Here is a 21273-nt window from a genome sequence, read left to right as displayed (position 1 = left end):
TTTTCCTCCGACTTGGCACCAAAGTAATCCGAAAAAAAGTTATGGCATCAAAGTGATCGCCGTACACAAGTTATGGCACTTGTGGTGTACTTTTCCGCAATACTCATGTTGTAACCCCTATTTCGACGCCACACTATAACACAAATTACTGACCCTAATAACACATTATTCTTCAGCCATGAACTATTGTAATAGATAGGACGGACCAACATTTAAAGCGCACCACTTATTTTTTCTAAAACCATGAAGTTAGTTTTAAGATTTCTAATTTATTCTAAATGATTTGGGGTTGGAAAATTAACCTTTGCCCTCATTAAATTCCGGGAAAAAATCATTAAAAAACTCCAAACTATGTTTACTGTAACATATTTACCTTAAACTTTTTTTTTGTGACATCGAAAACCCTTAACTTCTACTTGCCTTACACATTTACCTCCATCAAGGTTCGGTCAGAGACGTCGCTTTTGTTTCACTTAAGGCACACGGGCGCCACTGTCAACACAATTTGTCTTCCACCGTCCATAAAGGTGGACTTTTAACGGATTTCATTGACGGAATATTGACATGGGGTAAATGTGTCCCACAGACATAAGTTTGAGAATTTTGGTGTCACAAAAAAAAATTTAGGGTAAATGTGTTACAGTGAGCATAGCTTAAGAGCGTTAGAGATTTTTTCTCTTAAATTTCTAAAATATATATACACATATATGAACAACTAAGTGAATGATAACTATTTTCATTTTTCCGATCAAATTTTTTTTCTTAATTTTTAACTTACCCGCAAATTGAGAGTTTATAAGGATACTCGCACGTGCTCGTCTGAGCGTCCCTTGTTTTGTCTCTCTCTCTTTTCTCGGATAGGTGAGGCGCTTGGTGGATGTTCTGTCACTGCACTCGAGCTGTTCGACGAAACGCCCCTGAGAAAAACTTCTTCCTCGGACACCATGATTCCGAAGCCGCTGCGCTCCCTCGGCGCCGGTGCTGCCGTAATCCTTGGCGGCTTCGTCTCTCTCAACGTCGTCTCCAGCATCACCATCGGCATGCTCCGGTCCGTCGCAGAGACGAAACGGGTAAAAAAAGCCGCGTCCTTTCTTAGTCCCTGGAAAGGTATTTGTTCCTTCTTGATGCTGAAAAAGAACTGGACGTTGATTGAATTCTACAGAAAAAGTTCGCGTTGCCTTGCGTGGTGTGTAAAGGGAAAGGGTTTTACGTATGCAAGCTGTGCAAAGGGAATGCCACGATCCAGTGGTCGCCATTGCACGACCCCATCGTCATAAGCCCCTGCGTTTGCCCCACTTGCGACGGAAACAGGTTTGTCCAATTTATCCCTACTCTTCTTATCTGGTTTTCTTTTGTTTACGATTTCGTTGAATCACGTGTACAAGAACATCTTGAAATGACCCGAAACATCCGGAACTGGTGTATTGCTCCGATTTTCACAGGGTACAGCGTTGTCTGAACTGCTTGGGGAAGGGTTATAGTTGAGTGGTGATTAATGTTGATACATCGAAGCGTTCGTGATTTATCAAAGCTGTCCAGATAGTGGAAAAGTAAAGCAGCTGTGCAACTAGAAGCAAGAGCGGCGGCATCGGGTAGATGTGTGACAGCTCGGTCAAGGAAGTACCATTGTTAGTTTCAGATACTTCAAGATTCCCATGTAAATTTAGGCAAAATGTTAAATGGTTTTGCCGATCAAGTATCTTTGGATGCACCTGCCACTTGAGATTGTCGTCAGCGAGCTTTACGGATTATGTTGGATTAGTAGTGTTTATTATTTCTAAAAGTCCCATGTGATGGCTTCGACATAGTGGCTGCATCTGAGATAGGTAAACCGAGGATCAATGAACTTGTGGCCTTAGTTGATGTTGCGAGTGGTCCGTCCGAGTTTGGCAGCTGGATTAGCGGTATGATATTTATTGTCACGGCTGTTTGTATTGTGAAATGTTGTAAAATGGGACTATGAAGCATCAAATTTTACCGAGCTGTTATATACTTCTATTCCTTTGTAAATGTAATATCCCATTGCTTGCTTCTTGCTGTTCGTATTTCTCATCGCCGAGTTTCTGCGTTCTGCATCGTGTGATTATTTGTTTCTTGATGTGATGTGATAGCTTGTTTCTGGGTTATTGTCCTGCATAGATCGCCTTATGAGCGCGTGAATGCTGGTTTACTCGAAATGAAGAGGTCCAACTGCAACCTCTCAATTGTTCTTAAGGAAGGGCTTAGATGATTCTTTCACCCACATGTATCAGGTTCACAAATTTAAATCTGTCTGCCACCAGCCTTTGAGCAAGAACACTAAAGTCGCACGCTCAACTTCAATAACTTCACTCACGAAAGGTTCTCGATAAGATCTCAGAACACTTCACAACCGGAAAAACCTCCCCCAATGTCTTCAGGTAAGTATATATGACTGTTTCAGTGCGCTAATTTTTGTGATTATCCCAGTTTGGTTGTTGGGGATGTGAATCCCTACCCTGTAATCATCATTATTGTAGCCGGTCTTTGAAAGTGCATGTCTGACTTATACTGTATCGAGTTTACGTTTTGTGTATAAGATGGAACATTTTATGTCCATCTAATAAAATGACGGACCCAAAGAATCCCGTGACGTGCGAGCATGTTTGGGTTTATTCTGTCATCAGATCCGAGGATACGTTTTGGTCTGAACTGAGTCTTGTTACAGAAAGAAGATGTGTGTTAATCAGTCCAAAACCACGAAGGAACGCTTCAAAATCCTAACTATGAGGATACCAACTGAAGTGGGAAAGTTACATTTGCTATTCTGGGTTTTGTTTTTCTGCCCAATATTATATTTTTTTTCGTTGCTTTCATGTAATCTCCATGTAATGGATGATGTGCTTGCCGAGTTGACTTTAGCTTGTGTTGACTCAGCATGCGACCTCCATCGACTTTTGAAACGGCTTCTCCGTGTCGGGCGGTGTTTAAAGCCAATAGAGCTGGAAACAAACGAGAGGACTCGATCCATCCGCAGGTCATTCAGCAGTTGCTGATCACTTGCTCCCACATTTCCCCTCTTCATTGTTGCTGTCTGTCCCATCAGAACTCCGGCCTCGAAGTCAACGAGGAAGTTTCGGTGAACGTAAGCTTTGATGTCAGTGTAGTTTGGTGTCTAATTACAAAACTCATCACTTGAATTTAAAAATGGAGAACGCAAAATGAGGAAAGTTCTTTGAAGCTTCTCTTTCGATAAAAAAAAAAAACCATATAAAGAGGACGATTGGTTGAGTCTGAGTCTGATAGGTTAACCCAACCCGTCCCGAACCCTTATAGCTGTAGGGATTAAATTGGCTGTGGGATGAGTTTGAGATTTCGGGAACAAACCCGACAGAGTTTGGAGCAGGTTTTAGAATTTTATATATAAGATTTGGGGAAACGACACAAACCGTCCCTGAATTTTGGCACAATGTGCATTTTGGTCCATGAACTTTTAATTTGTTCAATGTATTCCCTAAACTTTAATCTAATGTGTAATGTGGTCCCTGAACTTTTAATTTGTTCGATGCCAATCGAGCTTTTAGTGCCCACTGAACTTTTAATGGTCACGTTAATTCGAGTTCGGGGATTATGTTCTTCCAATTCGGGGGTGAGTCACTGAACTTTCGGGATGGCGTTATATGAAAATGTTCAATGCAATAAGATTTAGTCGGATCGCATCGTCTAGGTTTCTATTTCTATAATTGTCGATTTTTAATACTCAAAGATGATCTACTACTTACTTTGCGCCGGATAGGTCTTTTCAATAGAAAATTGGAGAAATAGCCGTTCGAAACCAATTCGGGATGCAATCTACAAAGACCCGATAGAGCTTGGGACGATTCTGGGAGAACATCAGGAAAGTTAGCAAGGAGGGGTTCGTATCCCAAGAACCGGTCCCAGTGCCGCCCCGATTCGCACCGACGTGAGAGAAATCACGGGGATCGGCTCGGAGCCGCAAAATCAATCATGTCGTTCGCGTGATACGATGCGTATTTCTCGAACGTAATTTTCCCGACTCGAGCGTATCGCAACTCTGATTTCGCGGCACCAAGCTCGATCGGACCCCACCCCCCCTCTCATCAAACAGCAAAAGAAAAGCCCGCAAATCGAAGCGCGTGCTCGGGCGGCCACCAGCAGCCCGCCGACCCCACGCCCGGCAACTTGCGAGCAGGACAAAAACGGCGCCCACTCGAAAAACAATATTATTTTCGAATTTCAAAGGAGAAAAGTAAGTAATTGCCTTCGAGAAAAAATTCCACGTCAGCTCGCCGCCCCCCCCTCGTTAACAAAAACAAAAACAGGGACCAGAATTTTCCACCTATTTATCTCTCTCTCTCCTCATTCGTTTGACCTCATTTCTCTCTCTTCCTCTCTCGAGCCCTAGAAGAAGCAGCTGCAGCTTGCTCGAGGAGCGGAGCTCGGAATCCCCTCCCCCGGGAGAAGCTCGGAGCGGGGGAGAAGACTAGGCGGCGTTGCTCCGAAGACCGAGCTCCGGCGTCGATCGGACCGGGTGGGGGGGGATCTCGGGCGGGGCTCCCGATCGTTGCCTCAGTTCCGGTAAATAGTCCGATTCCGAATCGCCGTGATGCGATCCGGCGCGCGGGCCCCGCGGCGGCCGGATCTGGTTCGTTTCCGTGGGCGGTCGGGGTGGTTTCGAGGGTTCCGGGTGGCGGTGGTGTTGTTGTGTGGTGGATTTAGACGATCGCTCTAGGCTGTGGTTCTGAGTTTTGAGCTGAGTGGGTATCTGATTGAGTGAGTCGTGGAGCTTGTTGGTTGTGTGTGACTTCAAGGCGTGATTTTTTGGGACCCGTGATGTGGGGGAGCGTGTAGTCGAGCCGAACGATTTGCTGTACTGCACGGGGATGGATTCTATGGGGCGGGGTCTTGCTGGTTTTTTTTTTGTTCTTAGTTGTGCTCATAGTAGATTTGCTTTCGATTCGGATGTGGGAACTATCGTGCATAGGTTCCGGACAGCGTTTTCGTGCAGGCGTATAGTGGTATGAGACGAAGGGCTAATACGGCGGCCCCCAGTCGGAACTTCCTTATTGGCCCTGCTTTGGTGAATGTTATCTTGTGTAGAGCATGAATTACGTACCTCGAGTTAAGATAGCGAGAGACCGAGTAGAGAATGGGAGGAGGACCTCGGGAGGTGGAAATTTGGTGAAATAGTATATAGGACTGTATAGCTAGCATTATTATTTGCAGTGGTGTGGGAGACGAGGGGTTATTTTCTTCTGGGAAAGATTTTTGTGCTGTTTTGGTTCTGTTCACGGTCTGTACATCTCACGAGGGAAGCATTTACATGTGAAATCTGATAACTACATTTGGTGAACAACATGTATTTCTATTTGTTAATTCACCTTAACGCTTTTGGTGGAGAACTTGTGGAGTAGATCTTACTGCGGCTGCTGGTGGAGTAGAATACTTAGAAACAAGTTTCGTAATAACTGATGGTATTGTATAAACAGTATCACTATCATACTATACTCCACCGCATAGGGAGGCATACCCACCAACATAATCTTGGCTTTGCAGGCTGAAATCAGTGTTAAAGCGACTAAATAACTTCTGATGGGATAAGTTGCTCGCAGCTAGGTTGAGTGACATAAGCTTTGGATGCTGCTTAATGTCGAGCAAGTTATAGTTTGAAGTAGTGATGAATGGGCCATTTGTATTGTACAGACCGCTAATAACAACACGGGATGGATTTTGTTGTAGACCTATCTCGTGATAGTTGACCTAAAGCCATGATATACCGTGAAGACCTCTCTGAATGACTGCAAGTAAAACTAATGCTTTGAAAACTCTCGACTTTTGACAGTGGTGCATCTATTGTTTTGCTTTATTCAATCTTTCAAATGACATATGTTATGTGATTTAAGTATCAGTTCTTTGTCTTTGTCTCCCTTGTTTTCTTGTTCTGTAATATAACTTGTCATGTTTCATATCTCGACAGTCTGATTCTGCTTTGGGCTTCGGGGGAGGCAACAACTTTAGAATTTTTGGGGTAAACTTCGAGTGAGATCTAACATGACGAAGGATAGAAGAGATAGGTCTGTATCTTCTGATAGGTTCAGAGCGTCTCCACTTCGGTGTAGCTCCAGTCGACCGAAGCGGCCCTTCCCAAAAATCCCTTCTGAAACCGAGGAAAACATTAAAGAATGGGAAGACGCAAGGTGTCCTGTCTGCATGGAACACCCTCATAATGCGGTTCTCCTCATTTGTGCATCTCATGATAAGGGTTGTCGTCCATACATGTGTGACACAAGTTATAGACATTCAAACTGTCTTGACCAGTTCCGCAAGTCATTTGCAGCGACTTCATCAGCAGTACCTCAGCAAGAGATAAATCTGTCTGTAGATGCAAACTTATCCCCCGTTGCAACATCGGACTCAACTATTGTCGATGCTGAAGAAATTATAGAGAGGCCTGCAACTGTTTCCTTGGAGACCCAGGTCCAATCAGATGGACCTGGGACATCTTCCGAGAAACCAGGGCTGTCAAAACTGGTTTGTCCGCTCTGCCGTGGGCATATAAAAGAATGGATCATCGAGGAACCAGCACGTCGCTTTATGAATGCAAAATGCAGAAGCTGTGCTTGCGAGACTTGTGACTTTACGGGCTCTTACAGAGATCTCAGGAAGCATGCTCGGCTTGAGCATCCTCTTGTGCGACCATCTGAGGCTGATCCGGAAAGGCAACGTAATTGGAGAAGGTTGGAGCGACAGAGGGATATTGGCGACTTGATCAGCACTCTCCAATCGTCTTTTAGTGAAGATAGGAATGACGAAGATGCCATCTTGCCCATGGAGGACAGGGGGTGGCTGACTGTGTTTTTCCTTATAAGGGTGTTCCAACCCAGTTCAAGGTCTAGGAGCAGCAGCTGGTCTGGCGCCTCAGGGACCAGGGCTCGCCTGACTTTCAGACGAAGATCGACCAGATTGTGGGGTGAGAGCTATGATGGGGACATCTCTCTATCTTCATCAATGGATGAGGATAATGATTCATCAGATGGTGGCTCAATTACTCGGAGGAGGCGGGAGCGCTTGCGGCGGCGGTCAACACCTAATAACGAGCCTTGATTCTCAAGTTTCGGATCGTATGTTTTGAAGTTTGCTTTCGGATCTGGCGATTGTAGGTGCTGCCTGGTTTTGCTTGCTTTTGTGTTTTTTGGCCGGAGATATGCTCGCTGTTGTTAGTTGATATTTCTTTTTCATCTTGATTAACTTATCATGATTGTATTTTTTCAGGTTGAAGAAGAGGACTACAAAGAAACTCTCTTTTGGCTGGGTCTCCGATTTTCTTCGTTGACAGTGGAATAGTAAGGTTGGCCTCATTGAAAGGGGTGGACATATTGTGAGACATCTTTGATGTCCTTGTAATATAAATACATTCTCTGTTTGCTCTTTGAACACTTGATGCTGCGATTATTTACTTGTTTCTTAAAACGGGGGTGCAAAATAATCTTGCTACCGAGCTTTTGGGGCTCTTGAAACTTCATATTACCGGCTTCCCGGTTATGCTGCGATGGGGGTCTTGTGCATCCATAGTACTCCTCTATCAAGCTTGTTATTGATATGGCTAGATGTTTGCTTTTGATGTGTGGTATGGCCTCTGGAATTTTGGGGGGTGGTTCCATGCTTGTTCTCTTAAGGACATTGCATACATTGCATATGTCGAGGTCATCTCCAATCTATCTCTATGTTCTGAGGGTGCATGGTTATTGTGTTCTCATCTGAAAATGAGGGAGAAACAGAAGAGGAAGTGTAGTAGGAAAGTTGCATTCATTTCCAGTGTATTGAATTCGTAGCAATTCTTTTCTCTGAAGAAATATACTCTTTAGAGGATTTCTAATTTGTGATGGTTTTTGATGGAGATTGTCAATGTTTGATATATTGCCTATTAGAACTATTGATACGGTAATATCTGGAGGAGGATAGCCACTAGGAGTGAGCAAGATGGACCGCCCAAACCGGGACCGGACCGGACCGACCGGTTTGGTCTGGTTCTCGGGAATATTGGTCCGGTTCCCGGTTCCTAAAAGTGGAACTGGTTTCCGGGCGGTCGGGTTCCCGGTTCTAGGGTGGGAACAGGACCGGACCGGACCGACCGGACAGGACCGATAAATATATATATTTTTCTAATTTTTTCATATATATATTTACTTTTTAAATATATATATTTAAATAACAAAAGAAGCATTTGATAGTTCATTTTTATTCATTTCCAATGGGACCAACCCAAAAATGCTTTCATATATTGATCCCGAAAATGCTTCCCGGTTCCCTCTTGTCTTTACCAATAAGTGATTGGTCCCATTGGAATCGGACCGGACCGGACTAGACCGACAGTCCGGTCCGGTCCATGGTCCCAAGATTAGCTGGTCCGGTCCCCGGTCCCAAAAACTGGGAACCGGTCCTCCCGGTCCGGTTTCCGGTTCTTGAGTTGGACCGGACCGGGAACCGCTCACCCCTAACGGCCACGGCTCGGGAATGATAGTGCTTCTGAGAACTTATGAGCATTATCCATGAACCCCATCCAACCTGAGGCCAAATGATACGCAAAAGATGCAATGAGGATTCATCCCCTCCGTTATAACGTGGACGTTCTGGATCAACCGTAGAAAACGAATTATTCAAGTTTCGTTTGTTTCACGAAATGTAATTTGCAGGAAAATGCTTTTTGAATTTTTCAGCTTTTGATTAATAGAAAATAAACAAGTCAAGGAAAAAATATTTTCCATTAATGGAAGGACACGAAGGTGGCGAAAATGATTTTCTCTCCTCTTTCTTTAACCCAGATCAAGCACTTTCCTCTTTGTGCACTTCTTTTAATAATTTGTTATTTTTCTTTTTTTTTTATTTCTTGTTCCTTTTTCTTCGGCCACGGCAACGGTCGGTGACCAGTCACAGGCGAAGGATGAGTTCACTGACCTTTGGCGAGGCTTGAGCTTGCTTGTGAATGGTCCCTAGGCATCACTCTGGTCGGCGACCGGCCAAACAAATAAAAATTCTATTTAGGAAAAATGAAAAGAAAATAATAAAAAATATTAAAGGGATTGCACGAAGGAAAATTAAATTATATTTTCTTATATCAAATGACGAAATATAAATTTTTTTTTATTTGCGGGTTTCAATCAAATATCAAAAAATAATATTATTATTCTTTTGAAAAATAATTTCATTTCTCACGCTTTTTCGCAAAATAGACAGAGCCGTGGTCTCCCTCGAAGGCTTGGAGAAAATACCTGCCCTTGCTTCCAAAATGGTGCCCGACTCTGACCACAACATGTGGTTTTGCTCCTTTTTTTGTTTTGGTCGGTTCTACTCTATCTCTCACTCACGATACACACTCAGACTTGCGCCCCACCTCTTACAGGGCGTGGGCGTCGAAACCCACATCTTAAACTACGCGGCCCCACCCCTTCCCCCCTGCGAAGGTGGGGATTCGAACTCCCCACCTCCCCCTTCTCAAGTGAGAAGGGTGGCCACTGGGGTAAACCCCCGGTGGTTGATTTTGCTCCTTCAAGTACCCCTCTTTTGACACGACACTTTTCCCACTTTTGCTGCCCTGCCATCACTCTTTGAGTGTTGGGGTCTCCGAGGAATATGAATTTTACGTGTACTTCTCAGTCCGGCAAATGACATATAAATGCAAAGCCACGTATTTTCATGACGGGTCTATTTTTCGAGATCTTTTAAAATCGATCCATGAAATGTATGGTCTTTCGCATTGTCGAGAAATTAGTGAGATTTTCCTTTTTCTTTTTCATCATGTTTTCCCCTACTTTCTATGCCGTTCAATAATATAACGACATAAAAAAAAGACGTAAAAGAAAGAAAAACTAGTCCAAACCCGTCTCCCCTCTTTCTCTCTCTAGACCATAGTGCTCCAACTGTCGCTACCGCCACCGCCACCACCACGACTCGATCAGCATCGCGTTCGTATCTTCGACGGCCTACCTTGTCGCGTCCATCATCGACTTCGTTACGAGCTCATTGTTGCACCATTTTGGCCACCGCCCTCTTTTTTTTTTAGGGATATATAAGGTTACGTACAATTTTACCCTTGCTGTTCTATTCGATCATCTAAATATTTTTCTCCGCAATATAGTTCCCCGTCTTTCACAATTTACACCATCGAGTCTTACGGCCATCAAACCATTACTAACACGGCCAAAATTGTCAGTATGGCATCGCTGACGTGGTGAGTTTTGGGTAAACGGTATTGACATCGCGTCGAATCAACACGTAATAAAAAGAGACAAATGTACACGTAGATAGGCGTGGAGATAGAGATGAAGGACTTGCATTACACAAGGGCTATTCCCCTACACCTTTCGATGATTGGCGAGGGTTTTTCCACCCTCGCCAATGGTCGAGGGGGGGCAAAAAAATCCCCCTTAACTTTTTATCTCTTTTAACAGTCGGACGACACGGAAGCAATCAACTTCGTAAATCATGGAAGGATAAAAAAGGAAAAAAAAGGGACTATATTGCGTAGAAGATATATTCAAAGGATCAAAGAATGAAATATTTAAAATATCGAAGAATAATACCACGGAAAATCCCCAAAATCAGTGTGTATCTGTGATAAATTTACCCCAAACTAAAACCCCAGATCGGTAACACCCGTGATAAATTTACCCTCCGTTAGTTTCTGTTAAATTTTATCTGTTAAATTGCCGAGTTGGATGACACGTGACAGTTGATGGGTATATTTGTCAGAGGTTTATCAATTTGTGATTTTTCTTGGTATCAATCTAATTTAACAGAGGGCATGTTTATCACGAGTGTACCAATTTGGGATAAATTTGTTACGGGTGTACTAATCTGAGGTTTTTTGTGATAAAAAAATAGTTCGGAGTAAATTTATCACAAATACAATAAATTAGAGTTTTTTTGTGATATTATCCCTAATACTAAATTCATATTCAACCTCGATATATAGTATAATCTTTGAGCGATGATAGTGACATGGAATTGCCCCCCTTGGCCACTTCAAATTTCAAAAAAAAAAAAGGAAGAGAAAGAGAGAGAGAGAGAAAGCAAAAGTAACGAAACATGTGTCAATCAAGGCGGGGGCCTACCCTGACGTCAAAACACTTCCAATGATATCTCATCATATCATGCACAATCAATGCCTCGCCACCTTGTCCCCACACCCCCACAAACGCCCCCCTGCTTCCCCGTCCGATCGTCTTCCTCTTTTGCGTTCCTTTCAGCAGCATCTCCAACCCCTCAATCCGACCTCCCTCCCTCTGTCTGTCTCTGTCTCTCTGTCTCTCCTTGGGGGGATGAAACCCACTTTTTGATTGTGTTCTTTCCCAGCTTCTCCGGCGTTCGATTTCGAGGAGATGAGCTCTTGAAAAACGGAAGGAAGAGGATTTGGTGGGTTGGTTTGTGCGCGCGCCCCCCCGCGATTCCGGTGGGAAAGAGATGGGGGCGCACCACGCCTCCGTGACGAGAACCGAATGGGAGACTCAGGTGGTTGTCAACGTGTACGATCTCACCCCCGCGAATAGTTACACCGCCTGGTGCGGTCTGGGCATCTTCCATTCCGGCATTGAAGGTTGGCTCTCGAAGAATCTTGGGCTTGTTCTGCCTACCCTTTTCCTTGAATTCTTTCTGTTCGGGTCGATTGGGGCAGCCTTTTCCAATCTTTCCCATCTGGGTGTTGGCTTATAGTGGCCGTTTTGTGTACCCTGATGTTGCGCGAGTGTGGCTCCTGTTGAAAATCGGAAAGGGTCTTGAGTGCTTGTAGCTGCGGTGTTGGTTTGAGGATCGGTGCTTGCTCTTCGATGTTGTTCGCTGCTAAATTCACTTGTTCTGCTGTTCTTGCTCTAACCCAAAAATTCCTATGCATCGTGATGTTGAAAGAACTAAAATGCAGGTAGATGCGGGCAGGAATTTCGTTAGAAAGGTGAGAATTTGGTTGCTCGAGAAAATCAAGTGCATTTGAATTAGCTAGTAGTGTTGCATTGCCATTCAGTATTTTCAATTAACTGATTGTGCACTCGATTACTCCAAAATCGTAGACAATTGGAGGAAGATGTGATGCATGCATGTATATCTCTGAACACACTCCCCATCAGTGAAAGCTAGTGCATTTGCAAATTCCTGAGGGATTGGACCTTGTGCATTTGTTTGGTTGAAGAATGGTTGAAAACCATTGCATCTAAAGAATCAAAGGAATAGGAAAGGGGAAGGTCTAGCAATGCACCACCCCTCAAAAACCTAGCTATTGACGTTGGAGAGCCCTGCAAAGTCCCATACCAATGGACCGGGCTCCACAGTCCTGGAGCCTAGATCGGGCTGGCTATGGACTACCCTTTTGCTAGTCTAGGGTGGTTGAATAATGCAATACTGGCATCAGTACCGCCACTCGATTAAAGTATGAGAAATGATAGATGCCTATGATATTTATGATATGGACCTTAGGAGAACCATACCCCAAGATCTTTCTATTGAGGTGGGATTGCCCACGGTCATATAAGCTACCTGCTGAAGTCCTGTACACTCGATGTGGGATCCAAGTTCCATACCTTGAATTAGGAACATAACAGAATGATGTGGTGCATATTTTCAATCTTACTCAAAAAGATGAATCTGCAAAAGTAGCTTTTGTTTTTCATGATTTTGTGATTCGATTGCTAATGCTCTTACGTTTCTGGTCATGATAGCCAGACATTAGAATTGCTCCTGGGCTTTGCTTTAGGAGTTGTGTCCTGTCATGGGCTAGATTAATAATCACAATGGGGAACCCAGATAGAAGAGTTGACTCTGATGCTTGACTTTGGTCTGCCGGTTCAATATGAAGAGTGTATGTCTAAAGAGTATGTACACCATTCCTTTTCAATTGAACTGACCTAGCAATTATATGTATGCAGTGCATGGTAAGGAATATGGCTTTGGAGCACACGACTTTCCAGCTAGTGGAGTATTCGAAGTGGAACCACGGAGCTGCCCAGGATTCATATACCGGTGTTCTATTTCGCTGGGCCACATAAATATCCCTCCCTCGGACTTCCGGCTCTTCATCGAGCATATGGCTTCTGAATATCATGGGGATACATATCATCTTATATCCAAGAATTGCAACCACTTTACTAGTGATGTCGCTTTTAGATTGACAGGCAAAACAATCCCAGGGTGGGTGAACAGGCTGGCCCGGCTCGGTAAACAAATTTTTCAATTTAGAAATCTTTTGCTTTGTTTCATTAATCTAGTCTGTAGAATTTTATGTAAATTGATTCTTCACAATGATTGAATAGGAACTCTACGATAGAAACCATTTTGCCTTTTCATTACTAGTTACATAGCCGAAGGAAGTGACTGAAATTTATCTGCTTAATTGCGGCTGTTTATCTATGAGCAAGAGCTGTAGTGCTGCTTATAATTTCACCGATGATGAAGAATCAATATGTCTAAAGCAATCCCCCATTTTGTATTGTAGGTTCTCTGTGTAGTTGCATTCTTCCAGAAAGCCTTCAAGTCACTACTGTTAAGCAGCTCCCTGAGTATCACGACTTTTCCGGTTAGTTTTTCTAATTTTCTCGTGTTTTTGGCATTTGTTGTACTCTTTAGTACTAGTTTTGGACCAAAATAGATTGCATACTCTTAACTTTTCCCAAACTAGACTCCTGAGAAAATCATTATCCAGTTTTAGCCTCTAAGCACCACAAGATCGTGCAAAAAGTGCCGCCATTTCTGCACACGCCACAAAATTTTGATCATAAATACAAGTAAAAAGCTACTCCTTGGCGTCTAGCTTGGGAAAAAATTGCGCATCTGTTTTAAAAAAACTCCTTTATTGCTGTGACAAATTATCTCTTATGTGCAACCTTGATCGTTGAATTTGCTTGTAAGTAAATACCATGTTGATATTCAGAGGAAGATGGTACTGAATCTGTATCGACTATGACTCCTCGCGATTCTACCGAGATGGACGACACCGATCAGGAGAAGCACTTGTTGTCGGCTCGGGAAGCGGCTGGAGAATTGGCTTTTATTAAAGAGCCAGAGAAAAATTGAACTTAGGTAGAAAACAAGTATGCTTGCAGCAACAGGAAGTGTCGTTTGCCCATCATTGCATTTTCCCATATCTCCTAGTCTATGCTTGATCACCACAATTCAAACAATGTAATTGTTCCTTCGCGGATCCTCATCATTCTTTTCCTATATTGTGGTGCTTTTCGATGTAATATCTTCACACTCCATATTATGCACGGGACGATTGAGTCCGCTGTAAATGAGTATTCATTTGACCTGTTTCCACTTACATCTTCTCCGTCTCGTTTTCACCGAGACTTGAAAGTACCAGATTCGCCAGCAGAAATTCTGCGATTGTTGGGTTCGGAACATGCAGGTTGTCTCACCTCGACGTCCTACCCGATACAATCAAAATTTCCAATGATTTGAACTTTTCTATGTTTCTAGAGATGCATTTCCGAGTTGCCGAGTGAAAGTGTCTAAGAGATGGATTTTGAGGTTTAAATTGTAGGAAAATGTCGCAAATGGTCCTCAAGCTTTGGTCTAATGTGCAATGTGGTCCATGAACTCTTAATTTGTTCAATATGATCCATGAACTTACGCCCAATATGCAATGTAGTTCATGAACTTTTAATTTATTTAATATGGTCCCTAAACTTTCGGTACATGTTCAATTTAGTTTCTAAACTATATGAAAATTGCCAATGTTGTTTTTAATATTGAATTAATGTAATGACAACATTGAACATTTTCATATAATTCAGGAATTATATTGAATATGTATCAAAAGTCCGGGGATCATATTAAGCAAATTAAAAATTTAGGGACTACATTGCACATTGGGCTAAAATTTAAAAATCGAATTAAACAAATTAAAAATCCATGGACTATTCGTATTATTATCTCTCAATCTGCTGTTAAAGTTGAAGGAAATCAAGGGTAGTGTTCACCAGCATGTTCTTCATATCCTCTCAGCATTTAATATTCTTAACGAGACATTTGCTTCACGGGTTGTTCTGTCTAAAATGTTGGATTTGCTTTCAAGCGATGGACACATTACCGAAAGGAAGGCCGCCAGCAATAGCGATGCGCGAGCTTTGTGTAGGTTGCGGGGGGCATCACAAAAAATTAGCCAAAAAAGTCAAAATGAAAACAATGACAGTAAACGAAAATAAATATAAAATCAAAATCAGCTGGGGTCTTTTTATATGGAATAAATCTGTGCAAAGTGCCAAAATTAGTCGTTGGGAATTTGAAGTTTGACGCAGGAAATCTCATTCATTAATTTTCTAAATCTAACCTTTAGAAATCTAGGTAACAAACTTTTACGAGAATTTTAAATTTTTTTTTTTTTTGATAACCCAGGAACCCCCGCACGGCCGACAGCCGGAGGCCTTCCATCTTTTTTAAATTCATCCCCCCCTTTTTTTTTTAAAAAAATATTGTGGAATAAACACGTTTAACACGGTGAATACTTTGGTTAGCAAGTTTAGAAATCTAGGGAAACTGGTTAGCAAGTTTAGAAATCTAGAGTTTCCCTTCTTCCATCTAAAGACGCAAGTGATATTCTTTGGCAACTCACTTTACCTATCTTCTCGAAAAATACGACTTTTTCGTTTTTTTTAATGCTTTTGGCTTTTGTCCTTACTTTTCCATTTACTTGGTACGTTACGGTATCGGAAAAGAAAATACCCAAAAACTTTATTTATTTCGCGAAAAATGATTTGCAAAATTTTTTTTTCTCAGAAAAATGATCGCTCATGTCGCTTACAAAAATGAATAAATGGAAGATATTTTCATCGTCATCGAAATTATTTAGATGTAAATTGTTATCGATAATGAAAATATTTTTTATTGACTAATTATTTGAAGCGACACGGATGATCAATTTTAGGAAAATATTTTCAAATCATTTGTTTTCCTGCGAAACAAACGGAACCTAAATGGTTGACTACCCTATTGTTGGCAGACAAGTTCTTGCCTAAACCTGTTCCATCATAGATTGAGCGAATTGCAATCATTGATTTTTTATAACGTCCTTAACTGGTCTAATAAAATAATCGTATTTCGTGGATTGTGAATGATCGATACCGCGTAATTATTTCGGTACCCGTGCCTAACTTGACTTTATAAGTAGTGTACGAACAACCTAACTGATCAAGTAGCGAGATTATGTCCTCCTTATTTAACGGGAAAAAAACCAAAATTAAGAAGTTCATCGGATTTACTTCAGGATCAACCTCTTTTTATGAATTTCAAGGAAAAAACGAAAGACGTATTTATATTTGGTATACCGGAAAAATATATTGACTTAGACCCACGTTCGAGACGACTACTTATTTTATTTCCATGAATATAAATTAGAAAATCTAATTAGTTTTGAAGTCTAAAGTCAAAAAAACTGAAATTGGAAGTTGCCAAGCATTTGGATTTCCGTGGAGAAGCCCGAGGCGGACCGATTGACCCCTCGACAAAGATTTGACCTATGTTTTCTTTTTCCTTTTTCTTGGCCAAATTTTCTTGAAAATATTTGTAATTTTTTTTGTCCAAATTGATAATAGTCGTTTCAAAAAGGCTCATTTGGAAGGTAAAATATTTTTATTGCTGAATTAATTCTAGAAACACCAAATTTTGTCAATATATTTGGGGCACGCTCACTTTCCGATTTTTTTTTTTCGTTTCACCTAATTTTCTACCGGATCGAGTTAGGGAATTCGATCGACTCGATCAGATTTTACAAAGACTCGATAAATAACGTATGATCAATATAAAGTATATAAACACATAAAATTATCAATATAGTTTGTCAATGTAGAATTCAAACTGAGACCGCAATTCGAAGAATTTTGCTTACTTTTTAAAAAATGAATTAGGTGGCATACATATTGAGTTGTTTTTTTTTTATTTAAAAAGTTAAAAGCTTAATTCCACATCAACTAAACTATCTATCTTCTTGGGCAAGATGGCAAGCTGGCACAGAAAGCCTACCATAATCACGATTAATTAATAAATTAATCCCTTTGATCAAACAAAAATTTAAAAGATAACATTATTAAATACAAACTAACCCAATCCAAAAAAAAAAATGATTTTATTCGACCCTTTTTGTTTTTTTGGGCGTGTGAGACTTTGGGATTCAAGTTTCTAACACATCAAGAATTTCAAGAAACAAGAAACAGAGCATCGAATTCGTGCGCCTTTCAATATCGGGAAATCAAGAAACAGAGGAATACGGTACGTCGTCCCTCGTCTGCATTCTCGTCGTTCTTTACGAATTCCGTCTCCTTGGAGCTCGTTGATTTCTGGGTCTACGGTTTCAATCTTGTTTCCATGCTCTTTCTTGGTCATCTCGTTTGTCTAATTTTGGGTTTGGAATATTCGTGGCAATGGCGATTTCATTGGGAAGCTGTTGCAATCGGCTGTGTTTGAGTAGAACGTGTCTGACTCTGTCTTTGGTGTCTCTAAGAGAGAGAGAGAGAGAGAGAAAGCAAACAGAGCAATATTTTTCTTCTGCTTTCTTTTCTCTTTTCTTTTTCTGGGTGTTCTTTGTCAAATTTAAAATCGAGGGAAGGCGTAAAAACAGAGGAATTTCTTTCGTATAATTCGAAATCTTTTGAAGCGGAAGCTTTGATGATCGAGGTTGGTGATGGTTTTTGTTAGCTTTCAATTCTCTTGCGGTCAGGCTGGAGATCGTGCTTGTTGGAGTAGCTTGTGCGTTGCTTTGTTTGATCAGCTAGATGAAAAGTAGATGAAGAAAAAATTAGGAGGGTGATTTATTTTATTGGATATGTGAAGCTGGAAATATGAGATGCTTTGACCAGGTCTTACTTTTTATTTTTGGAATACAAGTCATCATTGCTGAACATTTTGTTCTTTCTCTTTTTGTATTTATTTTTACTGTCCTATGTTTAGAATTCTTAGAAACAAGGGATATGATGGTGATGGTGATTTGATGATCAGGTTTTGAAGAATCATTCTCAGTGCTCTTTTTCTTTTGGCTCACTGATAATGCTTAGCGAAAAATCTCTGCATGTTCATCTTTGTCCCGTGGTATTTCGTATTGCTGCTTATACTTTCATTTATTCAAACTTTACGTTCTTTCCTAAGAATCTGCTAATTTTTTGTGTTTTCTTTTTGGAGTTAAAGGATTATATTGTTCTTGTACCTTATGGTGTTCTTTTTCCTGAAACAACTATGATGTTCTGTTGATAATCTCCGTCCGTGAGACAGTTCCAAAATGTTACACCGATTTTGGTGATTGATCTACTCGTTCAGCCACTGTGTTTAATTTCTCATACTCTGAGTTTACTGAATGACAGGTTCCATCTGCTGGAATTTGAGGGGACAAACATGACCACGAGATTCAAGAAAGGAAGTAAAGTGGAAGTATGGAGCACGAAGGAGATGCCCGTGGGTTCCTGGCAATGTGCTGAAGTGGCTGGTGGTAATGGTCACACTTATACAGTTCAATACTGCAGCTATGGCAGCGCATCTTGTGAGACTACAATGGAGAGGGTATCTGGAAAGGCTATCAGACCTTGCCCACCTGCACTGCAGGCGTTGCAGATGTGGACTCCGGGTGATATCGTGGAGGTTTTCGAGAATTTCTCCTGGAAAATGGCGATGGTATTGAAGGTCCTTGGGCGAAGTAACTTTCTGGTGAGATTTCTGGGATCACCTAGGGAGTTTGGTGTTGGCAATGCTCACATAAGGGTGAGGCAGTCGTGGAAAGACAACAGATGGATTGTGATCGGACAGGTGAGGCCACAAAACTTTGGTTGCATTTTCATCTTCTAAGTGCTGCGGGGTTTATCTTCCCTTAATGCATGGTGAACTTTGGTTAATTGTAAATGTGTACCGGAGTAAATTTTCTTTGGTCATTGTTGTCTTCTTACTTTTTAATTTGCCGGTTGACCATAGTCAGTATATTAAGTTGACTATTATAATACTATAGATCAAGTTTATTTTTAGTCATGGGCTGTTACTTAAGTCTAGTATGGAAGCAGATGGGGCAGGTTTCAAATCCGCCATGCTGGCAACTTTTGAAGTTGGCACTTGGCAGGTCTATTAGCTGTGAGACTCGTATACTTCTTTTTGCTTGTTATTCTTCAAGCATTTCTCATCACTAATGGCAGTTGCTTGAATTCATTCGTTATGATAAGACATATTTCTATGCGTTTTTTTTTTTGGTCGAAGACATATTTCTATGCATTAGGAGATTGGTTTTTACTTACATTTTTCTTGACTGTAGATTTCAGCCATTGCTGATGACCGGAGAGGCGACCTATGTCAAGACTTGACGCACGATCAAAGTCCCGGCAACACTATTCAAATTGCAAATGTAAGGAAGAAAGCATCTATTAGAGATGGCTGCATTCCCATAAAAAAGAGACCGGTATTTGAGGAGTCCCATGATACTTTGAAAACAGAATCGCCATATGAATGCTCTAGGGTTGAATCACCTGCTAGAGCTTCAAAGAAACGTCGAGCAATTGACAAAAAAGGAAGATGTTTTCCTGTCAGTGCAACTCGATCTACACCAGCAGAAAGGGTTGGTTCTGCGGCGTTTCAGCGAGAAACTTGTGGTGCAAACACTGCATGTGTCTATTCAAAGAAAGAAGCAGCCATACTATCCAAAGTAGACGAGTGTGGAATGAAACCAAGTGGGGATGTTGGTCGTCCTTATCCATCACAATCAAGATCTGATGCTGATGGCGAGACATGCTCGGTTGGAAGTTGTACTGTGGCTAGTGAATCATCCAGTAACTTTTCTGCAGACCCTTTTGACGATGTTAATAGTTATGCCAATGAGACGGAATCGATTAGTTGGCAGAATAAAGAACAGGTATTGGAGGCAGAAATCCACAGATTAGAGTTACATGCATATCGTTGCACATTAGAGGCATTTTATGCATCAGGACCTCTAAGTTGGGAGCAAGAAGCATTGATTTCTAATCTTCGTCTTTCGCTCCATATATCAGATGATGAACACTTGCTGGAGCTCAGAAACTTGGTCTTTTCGGATAATATCATTCCGCTGGGTAGACAGTAATTCACCTTAGAGTAGCAAAATCTTAACTTTGTAGCAAGAGGATTGTATGGTACATTTCTCTAAGTTCTATCGAGATCTAGTTATCTACATCTCTCCTTTATAATTGTCAGATACATGGTCCCGACGAGATGTGTCTAGCAGACCTCGATGTTAAAAGCCTTGGTTTGTACTTGTCATCAGCATGATGATCTTTTGATTCGACACATCAGTTCTCAATAGTCCCGTTTTTCTTCTTGAACAGTTCTATGAGTTCAGAATCTTACGTAGAATAGATGTTATACTTTAGTATGTTATAGTTGTTGGTTCTGATATTGAAGCGGTAGAAATTCGTTACCAAATCTTCGAGTGAATATGATTGTACGATTAACTGATTCTCCAGTTTGGTATTTTGAGGATATTTTGTCTGCCTCTTGTTATCTTGTGCTAGATTTTCATTTCGAAAATTCCTCGTGTAGTAACAAACAGGTCTTGCTGCAGTGATTACATGTGGACATGGTTGTTCAATAATACTTGATTTCCTCTAAACGGAAAGTCGACAATTTGATCCAGGGACTTTATTGATGCCTCCTGTGCCTTTTCCAGGGCGAAAGAGCAGAGAACAGAGCATGTCGTTAATAATTTGCCAGAGGTGGTTTCTCCATCGACCGCCTTTCTCTCTTCCTGAAGCAACGCAATGCAAAGGATATCAGATATGGGTATCATTGTGGAAGATGCTGGCATTCTTCAATTTTAAGCCTGCTCTTCTCCAGGAATAGCAACATGTATTAAATGCCCCGTCGGAAGCTTTAAGGTTTTGCTCAGTCCTTTCACTTTAGCTCGTGCACATGCTTATTCTGTTGATCATCTGCTATGATGTGATGTGTGTCGCGATGCTCCTTTTCCGGCATTTGTATGCTTGACACTGCCCAGCTTCCTCATTTGATTTGAAAAGAAAGCCCTTTCATATACATTATCAGCTGTATTCTGGTTCGTTTATGACAAGATGAACTAATGCGGTTCGACCCCGCAATGCTGCAACTGATGCGAGTGCAAAACATGCACATCATCTACAAATTAACATGAATCGAGACGAAGTGATGCGAGAATTGTCGGAACGACATTATGTTCTTCAAGAAGCTGGAATATACAGCTTCACAAAGGAGCAATGGAACCTCTTTCTGAAATGTTACGTAACTGAGCTTAGTATAGACGCAGTGAAGCCACATAACTCTTGCATAACTTTGGATCCT

The 21273-nt window shown here is 41.5% G+C and overlaps 4 protein-coding genes across 13 annotated transcripts; all 4 read left to right on the top strand.

Annotated features, from left to right (window-relative positions):
* Window positions 1-822: 822 nt before the first annotated feature.
* LOC115693138 (uncharacterized) lies at window positions 823-2030 on the top strand. The gene is made up of 3 exons (XM_030620103.2): window positions 823-1070; window positions 1163-1311; window positions 1443-2030. The coding sequence occupies exons 1-3, from the start codon at window positions 945-947 to the stop codon at window positions 1483-1485; spliced, it is 318 nt and encodes a 105-aa protein (XP_030475963.2). The 5' UTR covers window positions 823-944; the 3' UTR covers window positions 1486-2030.
* A 2500-nt stretch (window positions 2031-4530) lies between these two features.
* On the top strand, window positions 4531-7501 carry LOC115693145 (uncharacterized). 4 transcript variants are annotated; one of them, XM_056306239.1, is made up of 3 exons: window positions 4531-4557; window positions 5957-7139; window positions 7259-7501. In XM_056306239.1, exon 2 carries the CDS (start codon window positions 6031-6033, stop codon window positions 7081-7083), a length of 1053 nt encoding a protein of 350 aa, XP_056162214.1. In that variant the 5' UTR covers window positions 4531-4557; window positions 5957-6030; the 3' UTR covers window positions 7084-7139; window positions 7259-7501. The 4 variants fall into 4 exon arrangements, with proteins under 4 accessions (XP_056162214.1, XP_030475969.2, XP_030475971.2 ...); XM_030620109.2 differs by lacking the exon at window positions 4531-4557 and having other exon boundaries at window positions 4695-7135; window positions 7252-7501; XM_030620111.2 differs by lacking the exon at window positions 4531-4557 and having other exon boundaries at window positions 4695-7139.
* A 3893-nt stretch (window positions 7502-11394) lies between these two features.
* On the top strand, window positions 11395-14281 carry LOC115693163 (deSI-like protein At4g17486). The gene is made up of 4 exons (XM_030620138.2): window positions 11395-11572; window positions 12891-13178; window positions 13457-13537; window positions 13892-14281. Exons 1-4 carry the CDS (start codon window positions 11440-11442, stop codon window positions 14032-14034), a joined length of 645 nt encoding a protein of 214 aa, XP_030475998.2. The 5' UTR covers window positions 11395-11439; the 3' UTR covers window positions 14035-14281.
* A 2788-nt stretch (window positions 14282-17069) lies between these two features.
* LOC115693166 (uncharacterized) lies at window positions 17070-21057 on the top strand. Of its 7 annotated transcripts, none has more exons than XR_008815157.1 (5): window positions 17070-17226; window positions 18312-18750; window positions 19244-19837; window positions 20627-20834; window positions 21027-21057. XR_008815157.1 is itself a non-coding variant. In XM_056306171.1 (4 exons), exons 2-4 carry the CDS (start codon window positions 18343-18345, stop codon window positions 20657-20659), a joined length of 1035 nt encoding a protein of 344 aa, XP_056162146.1. In that variant the 5' UTR covers window positions 17070-17226; window positions 18312-18342; the 3' UTR covers window positions 20660-21057. The 7 variants fall into 7 exon arrangements, 5 of the variants coding, with proteins under 5 accessions (XP_056162146.1, XP_056162147.1, XP_056162145.1 ...); XR_008815156.1 differs by having other exon boundaries at window positions 20954-21057; XM_056306171.1 differs by having other exon boundaries at window positions 20627-21057.
* The last annotated feature ends 216 nt before the right edge of the window (window positions 21058-21273 follow it).

Source organism: Syzygium oleosum, unplaced genomic scaffold (assembly GCF_021117445.2).
Source record: "Syzygium oleosum isolate NSW1041296 unplaced genomic scaffold, Sole_v2.1 Sole_v2.42, whole genome shotgun sequence".
NCBI classification, from domain to species: domain Eukaryota; kingdom Viridiplantae; phylum Streptophyta; class Magnoliopsida; order Myrtales; family Myrtaceae; genus Syzygium; species Syzygium oleosum.
Note: the sequence above shows the minus strand (reverse complement) of the source record. Positions and strands in the feature narration are given on the sequence as shown.

Excerpts from the sequence above, each read along its gene's own strand:
- LOC115693138 (XM_030620103.2), top strand. The coding sequence starts at position 945 with ATGATTCCGAAGCCGCTGCGCTCCCTCGGCGCCGGTGCTGCCGTAATC. Across the intron at positions 1,071-1,162 it reads CCGTCGCAGAGACGAAACGG|AAAAAGTTCGCGTTGCCTTG; the intron begins GTAAAAAAAGCC and ends TGAATTCTACAG. Across the intron at positions 1,312-1,442 it reads CCCACTTGCGACGGAAACAG|GGTACAGCGTTGTCTGAACT; the intron begins GTTTGTCCAATT and ends CGATTTTCACAG.
- LOC115693145 (XM_056306239.1), top strand. The coding sequence starts at position 6,031 with ATGACGAAGGATAGAAGAGATAGGTCTGTATCTTCTGATAGGTTCAGA.
- LOC115693163 (XM_030620138.2), top strand. The coding sequence starts at position 11,440 with ATGGGGGCGCACCACGCCTCCGTGACGAGAACCGAATGGGAGACTCAG. Across the intron at positions 13,179-13,456 it reads GAACAGGCTGGCCCGGCTCG|GTTCTCTGTGTAGTTGCATT; the intron begins GTAAACAAATTT and ends TTTGTATTGTAG. Across the intron at positions 13,538-13,891 it reads TGAGTATCACGACTTTTCCG|AGGAAGATGGTACTGAATCT; the intron begins GTTAGTTTTTCT and ends GTTGATATTCAG.
- LOC115693166 (XM_056306168.1), top strand. The coding sequence starts at position 18,343 with ATGACCACGAGATTCAAGAAAGGAAGTAAAGTGGAAGTATGGAGCACG. Across the intron at positions 18,751-19,243 it reads GATGGATTGTGATCGGACAG|ATTTCAGCCATTGCTGATGA; the intron begins GTGAGGCCACAA and ends TCTTGACTGTAG.